Source organism: Acanthisitta chloris, unplaced genomic scaffold, assembly GCF_000695815.1.
Source record: "Acanthisitta chloris isolate BGI_N310 unplaced genomic scaffold, ASM69581v1 scaffold21861, whole genome shotgun sequence".
Taxonomy (NCBI): Eukaryota; Metazoa; Chordata; class Aves; order Passeriformes; family Acanthisittidae; genus Acanthisitta; species Acanthisitta chloris.
In genome coordinates this window covers 1-409 of record NW_008654590.1, presented here as the reverse complement: position 1 = coordinate 409, position 409 = coordinate 1, and the positions used below count along the sequence as shown (strand labels likewise).

Below are 409 nucleotides of genomic sequence, written 5' to 3'. Positions count from 1 at the left end.
TTTTGGGTCTCCATAGATATTTTTGGGGTTCAGGTACCTTGGCATGGCCGTGCTTGCCCGTTTTGGAGGTGCTCATCTCGACGATCTTGCAGGGTCTCCCCTTGAGGACGACGAAGCCGTTCTTGCGCAGCGCCGAGCACTGCATGGGGAACGTGGCCGAGGCGCCCGCGTCCCCCGTCTCGAAGTCCAGGTCATCGGCCATGGCCTCTCTGTACCCCAAAAAATACACCAAGACATGTTAGGGAGGGACCCCAAAATCAGAAAACCCCCAAAAAAATGGGAGAGTTGGGTGGGAGATGAGCCAAGATGGAGAACGGGGAAAGTTGGAGAACCTCAAGGGTTGAAGAATGTCAACCAAGGGATGGGAGAGCCAAGACTGGGGTCAAGGGGACACCAAAAATGGAGGAGG

General features: G+C 55.5%; 1 protein-coding gene across 1 annotated transcript; it reads right to left on the bottom strand.

The window, feature by feature from the left end:
• Window positions 1-37: 37 nt before the first annotated feature.
• On the bottom strand, window positions 38-202 carry LOC103810686 (eukaryotic translation initiation factor 5A-1; the record flags this gene model as incomplete). The annotated part of the gene is made up of 1 exon (XM_009083598.1): window positions 38-202. A coding segment is annotated over exon 1 (165 nt), but the record flags the coding sequence as incomplete, so codon positions are not given.
• Between the last annotated feature and the right edge of the window lie 207 nt (window positions 203-409).